Here is a 20,197-nt window from a genome sequence, read left to right as displayed (position 1 = left end):
TTTGATCCTTCAGTTTGAAAGTGAATTTGATAATCCCTAATCACTTGTATATTAATTACTGATATCTTCGTGTGGTCAATTTCATGACAATATATTGCAGTTGACCATGATTTACTACAGCCATAAATATTTAATGGAGGCTTTTGCAGGAGGAAAGCTGCATCAGGATAGAGTCATCACGTAAGATATCTAAAGCTGTTAAATAAATGTGTGATTTTGTCTTAATTGAAATATTCCAAGCAAGACAACTAAATAAAAAGTTTATGTTCTCATTAGAATCGACCATGATATATGTAATAATTTGACTCCTACTATCTCTCTCAACTTTCCTGGTACATATGAACTTAGTTTGAACCCTTTTAGAATAATCCAAAATGAAATTTATTTAAACAAAAAAAAAAAAAATCTACTAGCAACTTCATTAACACATTCAAAAAAGCATCGCACTACATTCAACCAAAATCATGTCCTTTTTTCATTTCTACTGATGAATTTGCCCTTTTTCTTTGGTCTTTTTGTCCCCCTCAATCCAACTACATTTTTGTATGAGCAAGAAGGTCGATTGAAGATAAGAGAAATGGTAGATCATTGTTCCAAAGGCTCGACGGCAGTCTTGAAGAGAAGAACATACACTTTATCAATGGAGAAATACAAGAAGCCTCCAAGCGAATGCGTCACATATGAGCCGAAGCTGCTTCCAACAATGCAATGCCAAGCCGGACCATATGTTGAGTCGAACTCCTGCAAATACCACAAAACATTCTCAGAAATAAAGGGAAAATCTGTCTGTTTTTTAAGCTTTGTATTATCTACATTGTGAAATTCTGCTGAATCTTTTACTATGTGAAACAGCACGAGAACAGAGTGGGAGTGTAGTATAAATACACAGGTTTGGAATCTCTGCTATTGGATGACCAAATTCTAACTCATCTCAACTACAACCTAACATTTAGTTTGTACTAATTCATCTCTCAAATTGTGACATTTACATTACTTTTTTTCTGGTTTAATGAGGTATACTAACTTACAAAACTTGGAGCAGCTGATGAAAACATGCATTTAGAGAAATGGCAAGCTTGATCAAAGGGAATAGGAAGCACCAAACAACATTTCTAATGCATACAAAGCTCAGAATTTGCTACTTCCTAAACCAGTGAATTCATAGAAAAGATACTAGATTCTTCCAATATTACTACTGGAAATTTCTATTTGGGAAGCAATCATGTCAAGCTTTATGACGAATTAGGAGCTTTTTTTTAGAGATATGTTAGTACTGCTTTTAATGATATCATCATTGAATGTATTGTTACCATCATACACATCTAAAATAGCATCATCTTGTATACACTTGCATGTTTTAATTATTCAACTTTGAACTAAGTAAATGCTAAAATAGCAAAAGCTGCTTTCAAGAAAATTGGTCTTCTATGGAAAAAGGGAAGAGTCAAAACAACTTTTACTGCACCTTCTCCTAATATAAAATAAAGAAATGATAACTTTTACTGCAACTGAGGGAATGTTTCAAGCTTTTCCCAGAACTCTGCACAAACAACAACCACAAAATAACACCAAACTTTACTATTCATTTACATAATAGTAACTCGCTATAATGAAATATTATACTTCCTTTAACCCCACAGATTATCATAACACCAACAACAGCAGATATAAAGTGAATTGCCCATGAAATTATTCAGTATTTCACAAAATAAGAAACCCCTTTATGGAAAAAATTAAATCTTTCTACATGGGAAAAAGTTAGAGAAACAAAAGGAAAGAAAAGGGACCTTTTTAAGGGAAAGAGCAAGGCGTTTGCTGTCGAGCTTGACAGAAGCCATGGAATCAAGAATGTCTCTAGCAGTTTTGAAGGCGTGATTCTGCAGAGGCAGAGGCATATCCGAAGCCCTCACACGCACATTCATGCGATCATGATTCTGTTTCTGCTCAGCTGCATTCTTCTTCTTCTGTATCAAACTGTTCAAGAACTTGCTTCTCCTCTCCAGCTCTTCTTCTGCTCCCTGCATCTCAATTTTCAACCTGATGATGATGATCTTTTCATCTATTTTCTTCAATCATGTGGTCAGTCAAAGCTCAGACACAGAGAGAGAGAGAGAGAGAGTATTGATTGGTACAGTGTCCAAGAAAGAGAAAATATGTATTTGGAAGAGGTGTTTTGAGTTTATGTAAGAAAAAGACATGAAAAGGAAATCTCTGCTGCAAAGTGCAAACAATAACCTCGAATACAATGACTTAATTTGGGTGTATATTACTTTTGGTTCTTTTTAGGAAGTGTATTTTTATTTCATTTGAATTGAATAATTTATGGTTCCGTGTAGACAATGTTGTTGGGGTTGGCGAGGGTGTTATTGGAAAACAAAAAGGACTTATTTTGACCAAGACTGCTCACCATATTGGTGTTGCTGTTATCATCAGTTGGGCTTGGTGTACGTTGATTTTGGTCAAATATATCAAGTGCAGTTATTGTTATTTCTGGATCTATATCTATATATAATCAAAATTACTTGTCAAATATAGAAACCCATTTTTTTCTGCAATGTTTCTACAACGAAATAGAACGTTCAAAAACTTCTAATGCTATTTTCATCCGATCCTCACGCAAAAAATAGCGCTAATGATTTTTTAAAAAATACCCTACCAAATACAAATTATACTCACCTTTATAACTACCTATATAAAAGAATTAGAGAAATCAAAACTCAATTTTTTCTATCCCTACGAGGACACCAAGCGATGCGAAGTCATATCTATAAACAATGAAATCTAGGGTTCAAACCCCACCGCCCTCCCTTCCCCAAATAAATAAATAAAAAAAAAACAAAAACTCAATTTTCTCTTGTTGTAAGAATTCACGAACAACTTGTGCCCTTGTGTCATGAAGGATAATTTAATAGCGGATATTACTTCCTCCATCCCATGAAGCAAGATCAAGTTTTCTTTTTGGTCTGTCCCACGAAGCAAGACCAATTTTTAAAAGTAGCAAAAAATTTATTCTTTATTCACCTTTTCACCTACCACACTTAACATAAAAATACCAATTTTTTAATTCTCGTGCCGAAAAGAACTTGGTCTTACTTCATTTTATATATTTTTATAAAAATAAATAAAATTTATCTTTACAATAATAAATTGGGTGTATCCCATTTTCCCTAAAAAAAATATAAATTCTTATATTATCAAAGTTGGTAAAATCATGTAGTACTATAATATGACTATACATATGTCAAATCAAAATGTAGGAGAAATGGGGCAAGTACATAAAAAGTGAATGCCTTTAAACAGAAGCATGCACAAAAGAGAAGGAAACAAACTAGTTATGGGTGAGGGGACTACACATCAACGAAGAGAAAAATACTTGTGAAAATATATTTGCAGAATGTAAAGATGAAATGGTAAATAGGGAGAGAAAAGCAATCGACAATCACGGGCAGATTGAAGCTTTGCTGACGGGGCCTTGTCATTTTTGTCCACCTTTGACGAAGATTCCTTTTTACTGGTTTTCACTTTCGAAAACTATAAACTCGATTACTATGCTTCTCAAATTATCCTTACTACTCTATCACCCACGCATAGCATATGGGTCGCAATTGTTTTATTTTCATGACGCTATATAAAGGGGCAATAGCAAAACTAATCCATTTATTTTCTAATAACAATATGGACCTTATACTCATTTTTTCTAAAACATACATTCAATGCCCATTTATTATTTTACATCTTGACTTTTAGTTTTCTTCACAATTATTTTATTAAATTGAGGTTTTTTATAAAAGAAAAAGTAAAAAGAATCCCTTAAGAGCACAAAACGCAGACTAAGGGCACGAAACTCGAAAAGAGATCGTTAAACAAAGAAACCTGAAGACACTAGCGATCCCATAAATCAGGATAGTCGTCCATCTCATCTGACCAACGTCTATGAACTATATTATTCATTGCATTCATGCTATCACTATTGCTATAATCAACCACAAAGTTCCTCGGCTTGTAGCCCATTTCCCCCGCATTCCTGAGGCGACCTTTTATGCTACCTTCCGGAACTGCTTGCATCGGCTCACTTCCCATGCCCTTTCCCGTGCCCTTTGGGCGGCCACGTCCCCGCTTGGTCGTCTTGTCCGAGAGTAATTGCATCCCCTGACTAACCTGCTCCTCTAACCGACTAATGCGACTAGTAATATTGTCCGGGCCAAGAGCGGACAAATCCTTGTTACCTTCATGCGAAACCCCCCCGCTTTTGTCCACAGTTGGGTCACGTTCGAGAGCAACAGCTGTGTCGTCAATAATCGGTGTGTTCAAACCCGTGCCATCCAGAGCCTCCATCTCCAAAGTTTCCTCCACATCCGAGTCCTCCTCGTTAATGACCAAGTCACTATCTTTAATCACATCTTTATACCCCTGAATCGGAACCAGTATTTTGTCCAACAAATCCGGCTCAGATAAATGAACCCCGAAAGACGGTCCAAAAATAGGATCCACGCCCGTATCCAAACAATTCTCCGCATTATTCTCCAAGTCCAGAGCCTGAAATGCATTTCGCGTTTCGACAGCCTCTTTCTGAAGAACCGGAACAACAATCTGTTTTTTTACCGCCTGTTCGGCGACCTTTGACCAAGCCGCAGCCGGTTTAGCATGAGTCTTCCCAAAAGTAGAATCCGTTGGAGCAACCTGCTGCTGCTTCTTCAAAGGGGCAGCCTCCTGCTGCCCAAACTCTGGCTGCGCCGGGTTTGCAGCCTGTTCATTCGAGGTAATCGCCGCCTGCCAATGCGGCCCATTGTGAACTTGCGTAAGCTTAGCCTTGTCATTCACAGTGTCATTCTGCTCACCCATCCCCCCAAACTTCGACTTGCGGCATCTATCGGGGGAGTGTCCCGTAATCTTGCAACGACCACAATAAAGAGGGAGATTTTCGAAAACAAACTCAATATGAAAAGAAAAATCCTCCATATCAATAAGAAGAGTATTAGGTAGAGGGTGAGACATATCTATTTCAACAAGAATATGGGTGAAATGTCCAAAATCTCTACCTGCCGAAGCACCATCGATCTTTATAGGATGGCCCAAGTAACGTCCAATTCCAGAGAGAACTTGTGGATTCCAATACTCGATAGGAAGATAATGAATTCGAACCCAAACATTCGCCAAGGGAGAGTTTTCTTTGAACGGATCAAAGTTTTGAGTCCACTCTCGGAGCCGAAGAAGACCCTTTGACAGCTCCCAGATCACCTTCGCCTTTGCCGTAGCTTTATCAGTCGCTGTAGTATAACGGAGCGTGTAAAATCCCTTTCCCAGCGGAATCAGTTGCCAGTAAGAATTTATACCCCAAATCTGCTGAAGCTCCGACTTCAACTCCATAGTTGAACGTGGCTTATCGCCTTTCTCCAACAGAAGTCGTCCTGTTAGTGCATGCTCAAAAGCTTGGACCTCCTTTAAATATAAAGCCTTAGGAATTTTGAGAGAGAATTGATCTCCTTCCTTCGTTGGACGCAAATCATGAAAAACATGAGCAGCTAAATCTTGCCGTTTAACAGGTCGCTTAACAGTAGCACTAGCATAAGAAATCCTAGCGTTATCTGCCACGCTAGGATTTACAGAATTCCTATGAACTGCCGTGCAATCGGCACCACAAGGATTTATGGCCGATGTATTCCCAGCGGCATCCTGGGCCTCAGTAGTCTTCACCTCGTTGTTACCATCCGTGACAGATATAGACCGAGCGGAAGAAGATCGAGCTTGGGGGTGTTCAAAATTCGCAGAAACAAAGGGGAGATTTAGGAATCCCTTATCTTGATTTCCGGCCGACGAGGTGGCCCGAGCAGACGAATGAGTCATCGAGTTAAAGCTTGAGGGAGGAGTTCTTGAAGCTCCCTTATCATGAGCTCCGGCCGGCGAGGTAGTCATTGGACTGCCGGAGCAGCAGCACGAGGTTCCAGTCCGGTGGCGGCTAGGGAGGTCCGAGACAGGTGGAGCCGGACCAAGTGCGTCAACGCCGGGTTCCGCGCTGCTGCTTCTGGACGCCGCGCTGCTGCTGTCTGCACCTGTCGCCGCGCTGTTGCTGTTGCTGGACTCGACCGGTCGCCGCGCTGCTGCTGCTGGAGTTGCCGGACAACGCTGCGGCAAGCTGGAAACGGACGCGCCGCTGTCACCGCTCAAAAAGATGTTGCCGGTGAAGGGGCGATGCCTCTGCTGTGCTGCTGCTGGGAGGCGGAGAAAGGTACCTGAGCAGCGGTGCCTTTTCTGTGCTGCACCGGTTGAGGGGCAGCGTCGCCGGCGCCGGTGGGAGACGGTCAAATATATCGGCCCCTCCAAGAAAAGTCGCCAGCTTTTTCACCTAGAGAGCATCGCTGCTAAAGTCACGCGTGCTCTTTTTCACCTTTTTTCAGATCAACACACACGCATACTCAATTAGTTTTCTTCACAATAAAATTGCTATTACCAATTCTGAAAATATATAAATATTAGGCCCAACATGCTTTCTTTTGATCAACGAGTCTTTAGAACATCTAGAGATTTTGTTCTTCATGCACATTCAGCGTATCACATTTGTTGATCATCTATTATATAATAGGATTAAGCCTTAACCTATTTGGCATATCTAAAATCTCACCATTTCAAAATTTACCATATATAATCTTCATCATTTATTAATTAATTAACTATTACATTCTATATAAAGATTCATTAATCATAATAAATATAATTAATAATAAATGTATATATATATAATAATATTAACATTACATATAATCTAAATTAATAAATTTTATTATTTATTTTTTCTAGATAAAAATTAGATTTACATATCTAATAAGAAAAAAATTATAATCTATATACGATAAATGATCTTAATTGAATGTTAGTGATTAGATGTATATTTGTTATTAATTTTATATTTATCAAAAGCGTACATATTATATGTATATGTTGCAATAATAATAATAATAATAATAATAATAATAATAATAATAATAATAATAATAATAATAATAATAATAATAATAATAATAATAATAATAATAATAATAATAATAATAATAATAATAATAATAATAATAATAATAATAATAATAGATAGATAGATAGATAGATAGATAGATAGATAGCTAGATTGCACAGGTGCGGGGGGCGGGTGCGGGAGCGATACGATTCGGGTGCGGGGATACGGATTTTCAAAAATTATAGGGTGCGATTCGTGAAGGATACGTCTATTATATTTATATATTTTATTATATATAATCAATCAAATACATATATATTTATATATTTTATTATATGTAATCTATCAAATTTAAAAATTAGAATAAAATCTAAAAGGCTATATTAAAAGAACCCATTTAAAATAAAATCAATTATAGCTCCCTAAAATTTAAAAGGCTATATTAGAATAAATGAACCCATTTAAAATAAAATACATTTAGGCCCATTTAAAATAATTAGGCCCATTTAAAATTAAATCAATCCAAACTTAAAAGTCTAAAGTTTTACTCTTCACAGATCACACGCACACACACACAACCGGATATCTCTCTCTCTCTCTCTATTCTCGCGACCGCTGCCTCTCTCTCTCTCTCTCTCTCTCAGTTTTCACCGAGAATCCGCCTCTTCTCCCTCAGAAATCCGCCGCCGCGGAAGCTCGCCGGAGAGACGACGATAAGCCGCCTCAACCGTCGGCTCTCTCTCTCTTTCGATCTCGACTCCCAGCGAATTGGCAGCGACAAGCCACCAGTCAACGGCCCCGCCGCCCTGCTCAACCGTCTGCATCAGCGGCGCCTGGCCTTCGGCCCCGCCGCCCTGCTCAACCGTCTCGGATCATGCCGCCTCGCCTCCTGCCAGCCAACAACTCCCGATTCGCGAATCCAATTTTTTTTTTTTTTTTTTGGGGGATTCGCCAGGTGGCGAATCCCGTGCGAATCCCACGCGAATCGCGCCCGCACCCGCCCCCCGCGCGAATCGGATACTGCACGGGGTTGATTTCCGGCGAATCCGTGCATTATAGATAGATAGATAGATAGATAGATAGATAGATAGATAGATAGATTATGAAATTAGTAATGCATAAATAAAAAATTTAGAGTTAAAGAAATCGTCTTTAATCATGTACCAAATTTATAATAATCTCAATCGAGTGAAGAATTCATATAAATCACCTCATTTCACATTGAGTTTTTTTTTTTATAAGATTTCACCAAAATAAAACTTATACAAGAAGAAGCTCTTGCTCTCCAAATTAAAAATCTACATTTAATTGGCGGAATGATTGAGACTAATACAATTTGAATTGCTTTGTCAATTTAATTTGACCAAATTTATTTAATTAAATACATGGTCTAATTAATTTAATTTGAAAAAAGAAATTGGTTTGATTAAGTAAATTATTTCTTCAATTTAATTTGATTATAAAATAATATATTTTGTATAAAATTTTAAAAATAAAATTTGGATTCAACATAGACTTTTTATGAAAATTAATCAATTAAATTACTAAATAAATTAATACAATTTGAATCTCGTATCAACTTTGTTAAGCTACACACGAGATGATTTTTAAAACTTAGTTATAGTCTTTTAAACTTCAAACGAGATAATGTTCACGAGTCAATTTTATTCTTTCAATTTTCAAACGGAATGATGCTCGAAACTCAAGATTTGAAGTTAATGTTCACGAGTCAATTGTATTCTTTCAAATTTCAAATGGGATGATTCTCGAAACTCAATTATGATATTTCAAGCTCCACATGAAATAATACACAAAAATTTGTCAAGATTTTTCAAGTTGCATACAAGATGATGTTTAAAGCTACACACGAGATAATTTTTGTAACTTAATTCAAAGTTCAAATGAGATGATACTCACAAGTTATATTTATTTTTTTTTAACTCCAAACAGGATGATTCTTGGAACCCAATTATAATATTTGAAACTAATAATGCATAAAAGTTTGTCAAGATTTTTTCAAGTTCCATACAAAATGATGTTTACAAGTTAGTTATGATGTTAGAAGCTCCAAATAATACAATCTCCCGAGTCAACTTTGATTTTTAAAGCTCCAGATAGTGATGTTAAAAAAATTTGACGCATAACAGTTCATTTTTTATATTTTAAGGTCTAGACGAGATGGTACTCAAAAGTCTGATGTTCAAACGTTAGTTGTCGTCTTACGGGCTTTAGATGATGATATGATCCTACAAGGTTTAGACGGGATGATGCTCAGATGAAATAAAATCTTCAATATCAATACCTTTTTCCAAATATTATTAAATAAAAATTTATATAAAAATAATATTTATTATTCTAACAAAAGGTTAACATTTAATTGAGGAATATGATTCAAATTAATATAATTTTAACTATATTACCTCAAATTAAGTAAATTTAAAAATAATTTATATATAAATAATTATTTATACAAAAATAATATCATATAATTTAAATAATAATTTAAAATACTTTCCCGTCGAATTTCGACGGGTTATGCACTAGTTCAATGTTGAAACCTATAAGCATAGAAAGTACGCTCCATAACAAGTGAATTGCAATCTACAAGTGTACATCATCATGCTTATCATTAGTATCAAATCAAAACTTAATAATTTTTTGAACACAACCCATGACCTATATGGGCTCGAACCATCACGAATATAATACTCCATTTGTGCCTAAAAAATAGTATTAAAGGAGACAACATGAGTTTTAATAAAAGTGGTTGAGTGTATTATGAATTGAGAAAGGGTTCCACCTTAAGGATAATTAAAATAACAATTAAAGTGGGAAAATGGGTCCATCATGTGGTAGAATAGGTAAATAAATTATTATATTAAGGGTAATATGTTGTCGGATAGTGTCTATAAATAATAGATATAATTTTTTTAAACATACCAAAATGATAAAAATGAACTATTTTTTTTAAGGATAAAGGGAATATTTTATTGCTCTTCAGAAGTTTTTTGAGATTCTCCAACATAGAATCTTGCGTGTTCTTGCAAGGATTGTAGGTGATATGAATGAAGATTATGAATGTTTGACTGTATGCTACATGTCATTTTTTCCCTTCCTCATTGCACAGAAAAATTTATTTCTCATACAAATGAGAGTGTTGTAGAATTGAGAGCTCAAAATTGTTAAATTATCATGTAAATAGGGGTGGGAAGATAGGGTTCGGGTATAGGGTACCCTATTATCCGATCCGAAAAAATCGGGTATCGGGTACCCTATACCCGATAAATTAGGGTTCGGGTTTGGGATCGGGTATTTAGGGTGGGGAAAAATTGGGTATCGGGTATACCCGAATTACCCGGTTTTTTTATTAAATATATATTAAATTATTTAATTAATTTAATCAATTTGAAAACACTTCTAGTTCTAGCCCTAGTTTGTTCCCTCCCTGCTGCCCGCCTCCCTCTGTTCCAAACGGCGCCCTGCAGCTGCTGAACTCCCGGCCGCCCTAATCCCCCAGCCTCTTCGCGCGGCGCGCTGACGCCGGCCTCCGTCGTCCCACCCGCCACGTGCCGGCTGCCACGACCCAGCGGCGGCCTCTCGCGACTCGTCCCCAACCAGGTCCAAGTCCCGCCCGCCTCCCAGCCACGCAGCTGCCGCCGTCGTGGGTCGTCGACCCAGCCACGCAGTTGCCTCCATCGTCCCAGCAGACGCCGCCAGCCGTCCCCACTCCCCAGGTACGATTCTTCTTCTTCTTCTTCTTTTTTAAATAAAATCGGGTATTTTCGGGTATTAGGGTACCCGAATACCCGATTTCACAATTTGACCTCAAAAATGTAATTTTGACCGGGTAATTTAGGGTACCCGAATACCCGACTGGGGTACCCGAGTCGAGCATTAGGGTACCCGATTAATTTTCGGGGTCGGGTAACGATTTTCTGGCTTAATCGAGGTCGGGTACCCGATTTTTTCGGGTAGGGTACCCGATCCCGACCCGATTCCCAGCCCTACATGTAAATGTGGGATTTATTAAGTTTGGGCTTACATAATACTCTCTTCTCATTATAAATATCTCATTATTTTTGGGCATAGAAATTAAGGAATGTGTAATTGGTAGATAAAGTGAGTGGAAAGAGAGAAATAAATTGATATTTGTAAAAGTAGGTATAAAGAGAGATAGCAGGTAGTGGGTTCATCAGTTAATTAGTCTCTTAACTATTTACCAAAAAAAGAATGAGACATGAGACATCCTATTATAGAAACTGAGAGATTAATTTGTAATGGTATGGAGGTAGTAATAAGTAATGTGGCTATAAGAGCATCCACAGTAAGGTGCTCTTAGGTGGTCCACTTAAGAGCCACTTCCCCACAGTGAGCTCTCCAATTTTATTTTTCATTTTATTTTTATTTAAATGCATTTCTAAATTAAATTAAACATTGAATTTAATAATAAAAATTTCATTGAAATTAAAATTCAGCATTACATTAATTAAAAAAAATGAAATAAAAAAATCAAGTAATCCTTCTACTTCAACCGAAAATTGAAAGATATTTTTTATTGGTGCGTTTGCACCACACACCCTCTCTCTCCTCCCGCACCAAACTCGCACCTACAAGCCCTTCCCCCTCCCACCCCACCCCGAAATCAGTGTAGGGCTCGCCGAGCTGGGGCTTTTGCCGAAGGAATATTAAACTTAATTAATATTCAATTTGCTCGAGAATCGTTTCTTGGATTATCTAAATTCGCCATGCATCAATTAAACCTAGGATGCATCTATTACTTTAAATAATGTACAGAGGAGTTTAGAAATACCTAAATAATCCGCAGAAATTCATCATAAGTCGCCGAACTAGGCAACAAACTTTAACGCTCGATTTGACCCTCAAACGACCTCCTATCACGTTCTGTCCAGAAATATGACTTCTTCATTTTTGAAAGAGTTTTCCGTCCATATTTGAAGATTCCCACGAGAAAAACTCCCACTCAACAGGCGCCGCTCAACTTTCACAGAAACCTAATTCTCTGTAATGTGAATTTACGTGATTCGTCTGGTCTATTCTGTTTTGAGAGTTGATTTGTATTAATAATTACAAATACAGAATATGGGCCAGACTTATGAGTTGGACTATTTTTCTCCTACTGGGTTCAAGAGTCTTTGGGCCAGCCCAGAGATCAAATACAAGGAACAAAGATGGACCTCAAATGAATTAATTCATAAATATTAATTCATTCCACTAGAGAATCAATGTTGACTTACCCCTTTATTGCCAATGATGAGTCAGAGCTTGTATTTAGACTTATCGAACCCCTCGTATTTAAGATATTCAACATCCATTAATTAATTAATGTTTGACAACTTATATTAAGTAATTTCTTATTAATCTTTAAGTAGTACCACTTAACCTTATTATTACACCTAAACTTAATCAACATGCATGGTTTACTGTAATAAATCATTTGAGCTCCTTAAGGGGATGTTATCATCATATACTGGATACGGTAACCTAATACAAATTACCAAATGTCATATATAAATTGCTATCAACCAAGATACATAGTAATCAAGTTAATATGTAATTCTCACCCGTAGTAAATCAAAATGATACACAAATTTATGTATACACCTGAAATCTTATTAGGATTCAGATCCCGTTAAGTCACTGAGATCTCGATTCTTCACTTAGGTCAGACAAAAAAATATATCTTACTATGATCCTATCAATACGTTTACACGTATTAGTATAGATAAGTAGCCAAGACAAACTACTTTCATCTATACTGCAAACCTAAAACAACAACTCGTCCTAGAGTCATCTCAGTTGTGATCAATGTCATATCTCATATGGTTATTCCAATTATATGGTCTTCTGTGATCTACAACACACCATATAATCTATTTATATAGAGATAATTGGGCATACATATGCAATTATGAACAATTCAGATAGAAGATTAGTTAGTGAAATCAAGAATCATTGTATACAAGTATAAATGTTCTTGCTTTCAGTATACAAATCCAACATATGTCCCCTTCGCAATCCCTATTGTGGATGCTCTAAGGGTGAAAAACATAATTAGAATAAAATCAGGGTATAATAATAGAATCATCCTAAATAGTAATGCAATGTCTTTAAAGTTAGGGTTAATTGTAGCTATGGTCTGAACTTAAGAATCATTTGTAAAAATGGTTCAAACTTTAAAACATATAGAAAAAAATATTGAACTTTGGAATAATTTGTAAAAATAGCTTGAACTTTTAAACAATACAAAAAATAACCTGAACTTTAAATGTTTTAAAAAAATGCTCAAATTTTCTTTAACTTTTTTATAAGTTTAGTTTATAAAAATTCAAATGAAACAAATTAATTTTATTTCTAAAAATAAAAAATCTCTCTCAATCTCCCCCATTTTGCGTTCTTTCTATTACGGTAACTCTATTTCACACCACAGATTGTCATAGCCCTTGCCTTCGCCACTCTCGCTCGGCTCCTCAGTAGAAATTAGAGACAGAGGGCGAGGCGGCATGGGAGAGAGTTGTCATGAGAGAGAGAGAACACAAAATGGTGGAGATCGAGAAACATTTAATTTTAAGAATAAAAAATGATTTGATTTCCTAAGTTAAACCATAAAAATATTAGAAAGAATATTTAAAAAAAGTATGGGAATGTTTTGAAAGTATTAAAAGTTTAGGTTAATTTTACATATGTCTCCAAAGTTCATGTCATTTTTTTAATTTTTTTAATTTCAAACAATTTTTATAAATTACTCCAAAATTCAAGCTATTTTGTTATAATTTTTAAAATTGGGGCCACTTTTTCAGATGAGGCCATAACCTACAATTAATCCTTAAATTTAATATAACTTCTAACTTCCTTCTGCGGGCTAAAGCCCACATTATGAGCTGGACTTATATCGAAATTCTGTTCATCCTCATTTACGGGCCTCAATTGCAGAAGGAATGATTTGTAGATAGCTCAATTTTTGCTCTTTAATTTATAGCCCTGAATTAATTTTTAAATATAATAAAAATATTAAGGGTAATTTTAAACACAGCCCCCAATTTTCTCACTATAGCCCTTAATTTTAAAAAATAATAAAAATAATTATAATTTTACAATTATATCCTTATAGCTCCAATTTTAAATTTATGATTTATTAAGGTTTACAAAAATTGGATTAGCTTCAATTTAAATCTCTCCACGACACAAGAACAAGGAATTGCACATGAGCCCCAAAATTCAACCTACTCGAACTAGGCAAAGAACAAATTTGGGCAGGAATCAAAGTTTAGACACCAGCAGCAGCACAATCCATGAATGCGTGAATAGCTTCACTAGCAAGTACCAAAAGATGACCTCCAACAACACTGATTGAAGGAATTGGTGCCACTCTGCCGCCATCAATTCCCAATCAATCGCCCAAATGAAGTGAAAATTATCAAAATAAAACAGTGACAAATCGCCAAGGGATTGATATAGCTTTCATAAATGGAGGATTTGCGAAAAAAAAAAACTAAATCCTAGAAACAGAGGAAGTGGAATTTCTGAGATTTGTGCTTTATTTCCAACAGCTTAAACTGCGCAATAACCTCTACAAGACCCGAGAAACACAAAGCAGTTTTCTCATTCGAGAAGCTGCTGGTGCTGAAAAATCGACATGCCTCTCGACTCCCGTAATTATAAAGAATTGGGATGGACAATATTGAGGATTTTCAGAGTTTCAAAGTTGTAGATATTGCATCTTCCTGACATGATAAGAAAACGAAAATTTCAAAAACAAATATTCAGATCTGCTAGACAAAGAGAAAGAGGAAAAGAGAATTTGTGGGTTGTAACGGAAGGAGGAAAAAAAAATTAAATTCTTGCTGGTGAAATGAAGACTTCGGTTATTACTCAGGAAAAGAAAAATATTCATGTTCTTCACGCTTCATGTTCTTAATTTTTGAGTTGGGGCTATATAAATTAATTATTTACAAGTATTTTAGTTGAGGCTATATAAATAATGAGATTGTATGTGTTCTTTGAAATTATTTTTTATAAATTTTAAATGTTGGTTATAAGGATATAATAGTACAATCATAATTAATTTTATTATTTTTTTAAATAAGGGGCTACCATGAGAAAATTTGGGGCTATGTTTAAAATTACCCAAATATTAATTGACATAGTCTTTTATCTCGTATACTCTATAGCCCCAAAAATCAAAGAAAAGAAAAACAAACTGGAAGTCTAGAACACCTTGGTGGAAGCTAGCGGCTCCATAATAAATTTTGTAATGTTCTTTCTTCTCCACCAGCAAGAAATCAAGTGGCCAACATCATGCAAAAGGCATAATTTATACGGAGAGAGAGAGAGAGAGAGAGAGACGTGTCTGAGAAGGGAGTGGATTGATCAAGATCAATCAAATCTGTATCAATTTGAGCAGTTTTGATGGAGCCCAAGCGCGTGAGATGTTGATGAAGCTTCAACCATTGACCAAGACACAAACGACATATCATCTCTTGTTGACTTTGATTGAGAATTAATGATGTTTTAGGCCATCGCAGACAAGATTGCAAACAGCCGGCAACACAATGATGCCGTCGAGGAGCAATACCGAAATCTTGGATTCAGAGTTCGAAAGGAATGCAATTTCAGGATATTTTATGTTCTTGGAACGCTAATTCTCCTGTGCGACGGTCGCACAGGTCGCACAGGTGTGCGACGGTCGCACAGGTGTGCGACCGGGTCGACCCGGCCCAAACCCGCCCTCCTGACCCGGAATCCTGACCCGCGTGGGTTTGACCCATACTCTTAATTATTACATTTGTGTATAACAATTGTTACTTTTAATAAACATAATATATACATTTGTTCATATAAATGTATATTGATATGCATAATGTTTTATATTGAATGAAGGTAAATATTTATATTAATATAAGTATACATTTGTGCGACCAAATGTATATCTTATGCTTAGGGTTTAGTTTTCACCTATTAGGGTTTAGTGTTCACGCTTAGGGTTTAGTTTACAGGGTTTAGGGTTTAGTTTATAGAATTTAGGGTTTAGAAAATATAATACTGTATATTAAATGAAGGAAAATACCTATATTTATATAAGTATACATTTGTGCGAACAAATGTATATTTCATGCTTATTAAAAGTAATAATTATTATAAACAAATGTAATAATTTAGGATTTAGGATTGCGGGTCTGGATTGCGGGTCGGGTCGGGCGCGGGCCGGGGCGGACCCGTCGCACACTGTGCGACGGTCGCACCCAAGACCAGCCCTTCTTGGAATTTTAATTTGAGAGATTATGATATACTCCTACGTCCTTATATAAAAAGTGAGACAATTTTGATGGGCATATATTTTGGGATTATACCAAAAAAATATGCGCACTTAGAAAAAAATTACTCCCTCCGTCCACAAAATGAGTACCCATTTGTGGACGGCACGAGTTTTAAGAAATGTATGGAGTGTAATGTGAATAGTTTAAGGGTCCCACTTTTTGAGTGTATTAATTAAAGAGATGTGTGAGGTACACTTGCCAAAAAGGGAAATGGGTACTCATTTCGTGGACGGACGAAAAAGGAAATATGAGTACTCATTTCGTGGACGGAGGGAGTACAATTTTCGTCTGAATATTTAATCAAGCCAAAAAAATTATATAAATTAATAATTTTATTGTAATTTTCATCTAAATTTGACTTTCAACAAAATTAAAGTTTAGTTGACAGTTGAAATTAAGTCAAATATATTATTTTTTTGTCTTTTTAGACCTGTGAGCTTCTAAATACTTCTCATCATCAGAGTTTAGACCAATATCAAAGTGAACTTCTGACTAATAACTAAGCTCTAATTTCGCCGAAAATTAAACTTAGGTTAAAATTACAACAAAAATCTAAATTCATGTAGTTTTTGGCTTAATTGAAATTTCAGGTGAAAATTACTATTTTTTTCAAAGTTCGTGCATTTTTTTGCCATAATTTTAATGCAATATTTAATGATTTTTATGTTGTGGATAAAAAGTTTCATTATTATACTCTCTCCGTCCCACAAGAGTGTGCATAATTTTTGGTGGCACGAGTTTTAATAAAATGTTAGATGAATGCATTGAGAGTAGAGAAAATGATTTACTTTATTATAAAATTAGAGTATAAAATAAAGAGTTAGTGATGAGGTAACGTTCAAAAATAGGAAATGCACACTCTTGTGTGTGGGACGTCCCAAAATAAAAATAAGGATACACTCTTACGAGTTGGAGGAAGTATGATATAAATGGTTGTGATTGAATTAAGTGTGAGTTGGATGTGTTAATTTTTTTTAGTAATAAAATGAGTACTATGAATAGAATTACTCTAAAAAATTAAGTGGGAAATAATAACAATTGACTTCGACTGTTTAAATTTTTCCAATAAAAACTTGTCACCCCTTGGAGAAAAGAAAAATATTTCCTAAAATATTATGTTATTTTTGGAGTTGCATAAAATGTTTCTTAAATAAACTTATTTTCACTTATTTTATATTATGTTAAATAGTACTTTCTTTGTCCCAATAATAATGAAGTTGAAATTTAAAATGCCCACTTCCTTAAGTTTTATGGTAAAAATGCCCTAAGTTATAAAACAAAGTATTCTATGCCCTAAATGTCTATCTTACCCCTACATGTCAACATCAATGTTGAGCTCTTACACATGTCATTTTTTTAAAGTTTCCAATAAAAAACAAGTCAGTTGACCGAATTTGGTTTTTCAAATTTGATGGAAATTTTAACTTTTGAATTAATTTTAAATTTCCACTCATGCATGTATAAAAGTCGACCCTATTTAGAATTAACTTTTAAATTTTGAATGCATGCAATGTGTCTAGGGATGACAGTGGATCCTGGACCCGGTCCAGATCCGTGGATCCAGATCCGATTTGACGGATCTGGATCTCAATTTTTTGGATCCGCGGATCTGGATCCGGATCTGGATCTCATTTTCTAAAACGGATCTGGATCTTGACATTTGAGATCCGAATCCGACCCAGATCCGACCCGTGGATCTGATTTAATTAAAAATATATTATTTATTTTTTATATTTATTTTATTAATAATATTAGATATATTAAAAAAAATAGAATTAACTTTGAAAACCTAATTTCTAATTCATCTCTTCTCTCCCTCTCGGTCTTCTCACTCCCCGCCGCCTGACCTCCATCTCTGGACTCACTCCCATCTCCTTCTCGGCCTCAGTCACGCCGCCTCACCTCCATCGCCGGTCGCCTTCTCCGATTCGCTCGCCCGCCCGCCCGAGTCACGCTCGCTCGCTTGCTCCCTCCTTCTCTCCCTCCATCGCCCGCCGCTGGAGTCACGGCTCGCTCGCCCGCCAGCAGCAGCAGCAGTGCAACACACTCCAGTTCGTGCAACTCCAGCCGCCGTCGTTCCAGTTCGGCTCGCCGCACTCCACCGCCGTCGCCGCCTCTGTCACTCCAGTTCGGCCGCCGCCTCTATCACTCCAGTTCGGCTCGCCGCACTCCACCGCCGCCGTCGTTGATTTTGTGAATTTTGTGAATTTATTTTTGAATTTAATTTGAAAACACTAGATCCATGGATCTGGACCCGCGGATCCGTGGATCTGACGGATCTGGATCTGGATCCAAAATTTTCAGATCCGCGGATCTGGATCCGGATCTGGATCTGGTATATGAAAACGGATCTGGATCTGGTATTGGCCAGACCCGGTCCAGATCCGGCCCGTTGCCATCCCTAAATGTGTCCGGTCGTGTATTATAAAGGCATGCAATTTTAACTTTTTCTATTTCTTTTTTTTTATTATTATTTTTCTTTCTATCCAAGCATGAAGCCAACCCATAAAAGGACAAAATATTGAGTGTTAATAGGCAAATATTGACCACTTTATATTTGTTAAGATTTTCAAGGCTGCATTGTATCTTGAGTGAATCTTTGAAAAAAAAAAGTGGATTGGCTTACTCATAAACTCGTCGGATGCGCGACATGAATTACATCCACGATTCATCGTTCTCTTTTGGGCCAACACCATACGCGAGTGAGAATACACTCTCGTTGCCGTCCTTGTTCACTGCAACAAACAGAATACCCTTATTCTTGCCCTTCAAGTGTGTGCCGTCGACTACAATCATTGGCCGTAAGTTGAACATGAAACAACCAACCGGAGCTCTAAGAGCAACAAATAAGTGTTTGAATCGGCTATCAGGGTCAACTTCCCACTCCACCAACGAACCGAGATTGAATTGTCTCAACATGTATAAATATTTAGGCAGCATCTCGAAGGATTGATCATGTCGACCATAAACCATCTCAGTCGCTCGATTTTGAGCTCGCAATGCCACATCGTACTTGATGTGTACACCATACTCACGTTGCAGCTCCAGCTGGATGGCCTTCGGCTTCAAGATCTCACAATTGTCATGTATTTTCTGTGCTAAATATGTTGCAACGATTTTTGCGTGGGCCTTTATTCGCTTTACGCGCCCTAAATCACCGTCGCATGAGTGCTCATTGGTAAACTTATACACACCCCAAATTGATCCATCTTGAGATGATGCACTGAGCTTGAAGGGGCACTTATCTGAATGCTTGCATTTGAAGTAAATACGTCTGTTGTCTGATTTGGTGACAGAAGATTCCTTGCCCTGCTTCATGTTCCACAGACCGACTGAAACGATCGGATCATCTTTGCCATTAAAATAAGAATTCTTTGACAGCTCCCGAGGTAGTAGCTGATAATCTTCAATATTCACAAGTGACGCTGCAGCGCCCAACGGGATAACCAGAACTAACCAATTAGTTAGTTCATCTGGTCCAGGTAACCGTTCATCGTCATCGTCATCGATCTGCAAATTCACCCAACCTGCATATTCAACCCCCGTCCTTCTCAAGTTCTGATGCAGCCCGAAAAGAGCCAAACTCGCGCCAGAATAGAGCCAAGCTCGCCAGACCTGAAGTCGTTATGCCAGAGCAGAGCAGAACATAATACCAAAGCAGAGTAGCAGAGAATGTCAGAGCAGAGCAGAGTAGAATGTCAGAGTAGAGTAGAAAGTTCAGAGCAGAGCAGAACATATCGCCAGAGCAGAGTAAACTTTCAGAGCCAGAGCAGAGCAAACTTTCAGAGCTAAAAATCCAGAGCAGAACAGAGCTGAAGTTCAGAGCAGAACTGAAGTTCAGAGCAGAGCTGAAGTCCAGAACAGAGCTGAAGTTCAGAGCAGATCTGAAGTCCAGAGCAGAGCTTAAGTCCAG

At 36.7% G+C, this 20,197-nt stretch overlaps 1 protein-coding gene across 1 annotated transcript; it reads right to left on the bottom strand.

Annotated features, from left to right (window-relative positions):
- Nucleotides 1–249: 249 nt before the first annotated feature.
- On the bottom strand, nt 250–2,288 carry LOC130996048 (dynein light chain 1, cytoplasmic). Its single transcript, XM_057921551.1, has 2 exons — nt 1,788–2,288; nt 250–741 (listed from the first exon to the last, which is right to left on the bottom strand). The coding sequence occupies exons 1-2, from the start codon at nt 2,022–2,024 to the stop codon at nt 586–588; spliced, it is 393 nt and encodes a 130-aa protein (XP_057777534.1). The 5' UTR covers nt 2,025–2,288; the 3' UTR covers nt 250–585.
- Between the last annotated feature and the right edge of the window lie 17,909 nt (nt 2,289–20,197).

The sequence above is a fragment of the Salvia miltiorrhiza genome, chromosome 7 (assembly GCF_028751815.1).
Source record: "Salvia miltiorrhiza cultivar Shanhuang (shh) chromosome 7, IMPLAD_Smil_shh, whole genome shotgun sequence".
Taxonomy (NCBI): Eukaryota; Viridiplantae; Streptophyta; class Magnoliopsida; order Lamiales; family Lamiaceae; genus Salvia; species Salvia miltiorrhiza.
The sequence above is the reverse complement of the archived record's forward strand: the minus strand, read 5'-3'. Positions and strand labels throughout refer to the sequence as shown.

Coding starts and splice junctions, on each gene's coding strand:
- LOC130996048 (XM_057921551.1), bottom strand. CDS start 2,024: ATGCAGGGAGCAGAAGAAGAGCTGGAGAGGAGAAGCAAGTTCTTGAAC. Junction 742..1,787: donor TTGCTCTTTCCCTTAAAAAG/GTCCCTTTTCTT, acceptor TGGTATTTGCAG/GAGTTCGACTCAACATATGG.